Genomic DNA, 5294 nt, shown 5'->3' with positions numbered 1-5294 from the left:
AGGGGTGGGTGGGGGGGAGAGAGAGGGAAGATAGGGGGAGGGGGGGAGGGGAAGAGGGTATATTACAGTATTATTGCTTCTTAAAAAAAAAATAAAATCACTCCCTTGTTTTGTCTGATATAGTGACACGAGGGGCTGGAGGGGGAGAGGAGAGGAGATGGCCACTTTTTTTTCTAGGACAGATGAGGCAGAAAGGTGGGGGGGGGGCAAAAAAATCAGAGAGACAGCAGAGAGCTAACAAGTTATTTTGTTTGTGTCCCATAGCTCCCGGAAGGCGCAGTGGTAGGCAGACTTACAGCCGGTATCAAACCCTGGAGCTAGAAAAGGAGTTCCTTTTCAATCCTTATTTGACACGGAAGCGACGGATTGAGGTCTCTCACGCCCTGGGACTGACGGAAAGGCAAGTGAAGATATGGTTCCAGAACAGGAGAATGAAATGGAAAAAGGAGAACAACAAGGATAAGCTCCCGGGGGCCAGGGACGAGGAGAAAACGGAGGAAGAAGGGAATGAAGAAGAAGAAAAAGAAGAGGAGGAAAAAGAAGAAAGCAAGGACTGAGGTCTCAGCTCCTTGAAGTCTCGTTTTATGGCAGATGATAAATCGAGATGTTTACGACGGTCATTTGCTTTTATAGAGTATAGAATGGAGAGACTCACACAACAGTAACTACCTGTCAAACAGTTGTAGCCTTTTTTATTGTCATAGAACTTCCCCTTCTTTTTTTTTTCTTGATAGCTGCATTTATTTTGGCTTCCAATAAATATATAGTTGGCTTGACTACAACAGGAGAGAGGGGAGAAAAAAAGAGGGAAAAAAAAGAGAGGAAAAAACCCATCCAACATAAACTAAGCAGTCAAGCAAATGCCACTGATCTCAACAGCTGACCCTCCAACCTGGCTATGTAGATACATATATTAATGTATGCATCCTATGTATTTATTTTAATAGGTTGGGATTGTATTTCTTCCCTGCCTTGGGCTTCCCCTTGAATGATTTCAGGAGGAGCCCTGGTGTTGCTTTATGCTAGCCTTAGCTTATTTTTAATATCTATATATCTATATATCTCCATTGCTGGTATCCATTTATCATTTAACTTTTAGCTGTCAGGCCAAACCTCCGGCGAGAGGGGATTTTGGAGGGGGGCCATACACTATAATGCACACACCTAGTAGCTATATTTGAGTAGATCTGTCTGTAGAAAAAAAATACCTGCATGGCCTGAATAGGCCAAAAACATTGGGAGGCTGAGTCGAGCATTTCATTATTTCTATAGGCGCTGTTTAATATTTCACTGTGTGAGGACTCGACATTCTTGATGTACTACCTAAAGGGAAACCTGCAATAATAATCCAATCTGTTCTCAAGAAGGGGCTAACATATCCTAAATTTTCCTTGGTCAGAATTTATTTAAGAGAGAGCTGTGTTTTTTGCCCTGGTGGAAGCTACCAAGTAGCAAAAAATAATAATAATAATAAGAATAAAAATAAAAGAATAAAAAAAAAACCCCACCACCAACCTTGTCATGTACTTTATCACTACCTATAGAAAGAGTCATGCTTTGAAAGTATTTGTAATGCGGTTTTGTTGTCGTTTGCTGCTGCCTATTTTCTTGGAAAAAAAAATTCCCAACAACTGAAACTGCCTAGTTAAGAACGCACAGTATTGTATTATTTTATTGTGCTTATCAAGTAGCGTAGAATTAAATTGCACTGAATGTATAGTTATCTATTTGTCTTGACTTATCTGTTAATGCAACATTGCTCGAAACAAAAAAAAAAATCGTCATTTGTTTTATGTAAACGCATCGTCCTTCGTGTTCAAACTCTGAATGTAGCAATCTCTGCCAGAAGCCAATTTCTGGACACCGTGGATTTGTATTGTATACGTGAGACATTACGTAAATGATAAGAATAATAAAATAAAAAAAGATTTTAAAAGGATGGCGTCGCCTAGGTTGCTGTGTATTTATTGATTGACTTCCATACACGGATTGAACCCCCCTCTCCCCCAATAATATTTCATACTTTCCAGTGACTTGTCCCCATCCCAGCCCCAGTTCAACACCAAGAGCCATCTTTGACTTTCAAGGAAATACTGGCACGACTGGTGTAGAGTTAAGTCAACGTGGTGAATAAACAGGGGGTAGGGGAATGAAACCCATTTTTGCCATGACCTATGTGCTATTGGAGGAGTTCGTGGGTAAAATCCATTTTCAAGTTGCTTTGCAGAGAGATCCCTGCTCCATCTCCCATTGTTAAGATCCTTCTCCTGGCACGAGGGCTGCCTCTGTCTGTCCGTATCGCTCCTTGTTATGGGGGATGCGGGGGGAAGGGGGTGGATAGCAAACCAACAGATCTTTCTTTTATTTTCCCCCCAAGCTGGGAGCTTCCACTGAAAGGTCTCAAAAGTGGACCTTTCTGGGGGGCTGGCTGCTGGAAAAGTCCAGCCATCTCCTGTCTTGCCATGCCTTGCCTTGCTCAGAAGAGGCCAAGATACTCGGGCTTTCTTCTGGTCGTCCGACTGTGCAATTTGCTGCTTGCAAAGAGATCGTTAGAAAGCTATTGAGAGATTGGAAAGAGATTATGTGTGCATTAAAATGTGCACTAACTACGCTATAGAGGTCTATTCGCGAGACAGCCTTGGACTCTATGGGAATACGCTTCCTTGCATGGACCCCTGCAGCAGAAAGTTGGCAGGGATTTATTATATCTATATCATAGTATTATTATTTTTTGTATCCGAGGCCAAAAGCAGAAAGAGCAGCGATTAGGATCGAGCCTGATGAAGATGTCTCAGGTACATGCCATAGCCTGCCACTAACCCCACTACGGTGCCTTCAGTTCTCTTGGAGAGTTGGAATAACGAAGACATTGCAAATATTTCCTTTGCGCTCGTCTTCCTTTCGCTCAGCGATGGAGATGGGGCTGTGAAATCTTTCCATCTCTTGTTTTCCCCTCTCCCTGCTCTAAATGGACTACATCATATAGGGCAAGAGGAAATAAAAGTAGACGGGTTGTTTACCCAGATAGGAGAGATAAGCAAGCACAAAATTCCTAGGATGCATTGATTCACTGCACAGCGTCTGGGGTTTGCGTGGGAGATTCCTAACCCAAAACACGAAGCTTAAAGGATTTAAATGCCTCGGTGATGGGCAAGGCTGGACACTGCTCAGATCCCCAGCAAGAGGCAGGGCTCGGCTGCGGGTTTCATCCCGTATTAAAGCATGACTTCAGTGTGGACCCGTGCGCTTACCCAGCCTCCCCCCTCCCCTCTGGTGCCTGTGAATGTGCGACACGGCGTGTGTGGGGCTAGACCCGTGTGCCAGGGTGTCTGCAGGTTCAAGAGACCACCACACACACAAGGTGTGTGTCCATGCGGGGCGAAGGAGTGCGTGCATGCTTGCAGGGTGTGCGGGCAAGGGAAGTGTGTCTGTCTGTCTGCAGGTATCTGATCCCGGCATCCCAGCATGCACGCACCTCCGAGCCCTGGAACCGCACACAACACACGCAACACGGCTATACCGCACACCCAACCGTTTCTAGTCGGCTGCTTATTGTAGGGCAAACAGACGTGCTTATCAACTCGTTTTCTCCTTGGAAGAGCTACAGAAATAAAATAAGGCTCGCTATAGCCTTCGCTCTTTCCAAAGTAGCCACTTAAGGTAGGCTGTTTTATTAGCCATAAACCAGACGGGTTTATTTGAACAGAGGTATCATCTTCAGGGTTATTCTTCTGGCATTTACAACCCGGTAGTTATCTTCCCCTTGCTACAGTGCAAGGCGTCTGTGCACCTCTGCATCAATGTTAGCAGGCAAATTCAAGCGAAGTCCCTCAGGGCTATTTCTAAACTGCTGCCTTTTGGGGAGGGGGAAAAAAAAAAGATTTTGATGAAATCTTACATAGGAAATACCCAGATTATTATTATTATTATTTTTGTTCACGGGGTTTAGGCAAGAGCGAGAACTTATCTCATTTAAAAATAAAATAAAATACAAAGAAACGTTGGCGGCGTTCTCTATCCATCATATTTAAACCCCCGGCTCTAAGTAGTTTGATAGGCACGAATAATACAGAACGACATTTATCTGTGCAAGGGTCTGAAGGGAAATTATTGAAACTACAAGTCAAGCAGGTCCCCCCCACCTTTTTTTTTTTGGCTAACTGTTTATGGGCTGCAGTCAACACAACAGAGTCGCATCTTCAGCTGCCATCCAGTGATTTTCTCAATCATCCCATCATTTCGAGAGAGAAAAAAGAGAGAGGGGGGGGGAAGGAAAAAAAAGGGCCATTTTATGAGGGGAAAGTAATTTCAAAGAAGATGCGCTCCTCACAAAGTGGCTTATACCGAAATGATCATCGCTTCGACATTACTGAAATTAGACTCATCTAGCCGCCTGCAGTAAGAAATATCATCCTATTCCACGCTTTTTATTAGCCAATCAAATTTCCTTCGGATCTCCATTTGTGATTTGTGAAAAATATAATTCCGCGAAAAGCTGATCTGCAGCTTATTGCTCATTTTGCCTTAATTTATTATTCTAATCACAGCCGCCGCTCCACGAGAATGCATCCATTAGGCTCAAAAATTCGTTTAGATTTTATACCGGAATATGGGCGCAGATTATATTGGAGAGGCAACGAATTTCTCAGGCATTATGTGTATATGCATTTTTTGCTAACACCCAACACAGCTCGGAAGGGGGTGGGTACAAATAAGAAAGTTTGAGAAACTTGGGGAAGGGGAGAGAATTTCCCCTTAGATTTTTTTCCCCACCTGGCTTCAGTTTTTTCCCCCACTTCACCCCATTTCTCCCCCAAAATTGGCTTTTCCTTGAAGAGAAAGGGGAGGGGGGGGATACCAAGAAAAGAGACCTTTTCTAATATTTCATTCCAGCCCAAGAAGTGGAAAAGCAGCGTTGCATGGGGCTGAGATCCTGTAGAAAGGTCATATTAAAATAATGGGCCGAAAGACTGCTTTGGAAACGGGTCGGGCAGGTTGTGGGGTTGTTGGGGATTTTTTTTTCCTCGTTTTTTTTTTTTTCCTTGCAAAAGATAAAATGTCCTGTTCATTTTATGGATTCTTTTCTCTCGTCTGCTGCTTTGGAAAATGGCAAGTCCATTGTGTTCCGGGCGCTGTTGTGCCGCTGGCTCCCCGCTCGTAACTTTTAACTACCTGTTATAAAATTTATTGGTGGTTTGTAAAGTGAATAAAGTAATTTCCCTTCCATCCGGTTGTATTGCAACCTTTGTGTTGTTTGGACAGACAGACACACACGCGTGCGCCCCCCCCCCCCC

At 43.8% G+C, this 5294-nt stretch overlaps 1 protein-coding gene across 1 annotated transcript in view; it reads left to right on the top strand.

Annotated features, from left to right (window-relative positions):
• The window catches only part of HOXC8 (homeobox C8), a 3852-nt gene extending 1921 nt beyond the window's left edge, over nt 1-1931 (top strand). The window contains exon 2 of the mRNA XM_006035341.3: nt 265-1931. Coding sequence (XP_006035403.1) covers nt 265-557 — 293 coding nt within the window. The 3' untranslated portion in view covers nt 558-1931. The remainder of the gene's footprint in view (nt 1-264) is intronic.
• Nucleotides 1932-5294: the final 3363 nt, after the last annotated feature.

Source organism: Alligator sinensis, unplaced genomic scaffold, assembly GCF_000455745.1.
Source record: "Alligator sinensis unplaced genomic scaffold, ASM45574v1 scaffold149_1, whole genome shotgun sequence".
Lineage (NCBI taxonomy): Eukaryota > Metazoa > Chordata > Crocodylia > Alligatoridae > Alligator > Alligator sinensis.
This window is presented reverse-complemented; position numbering and strand designations above follow the sequence as displayed.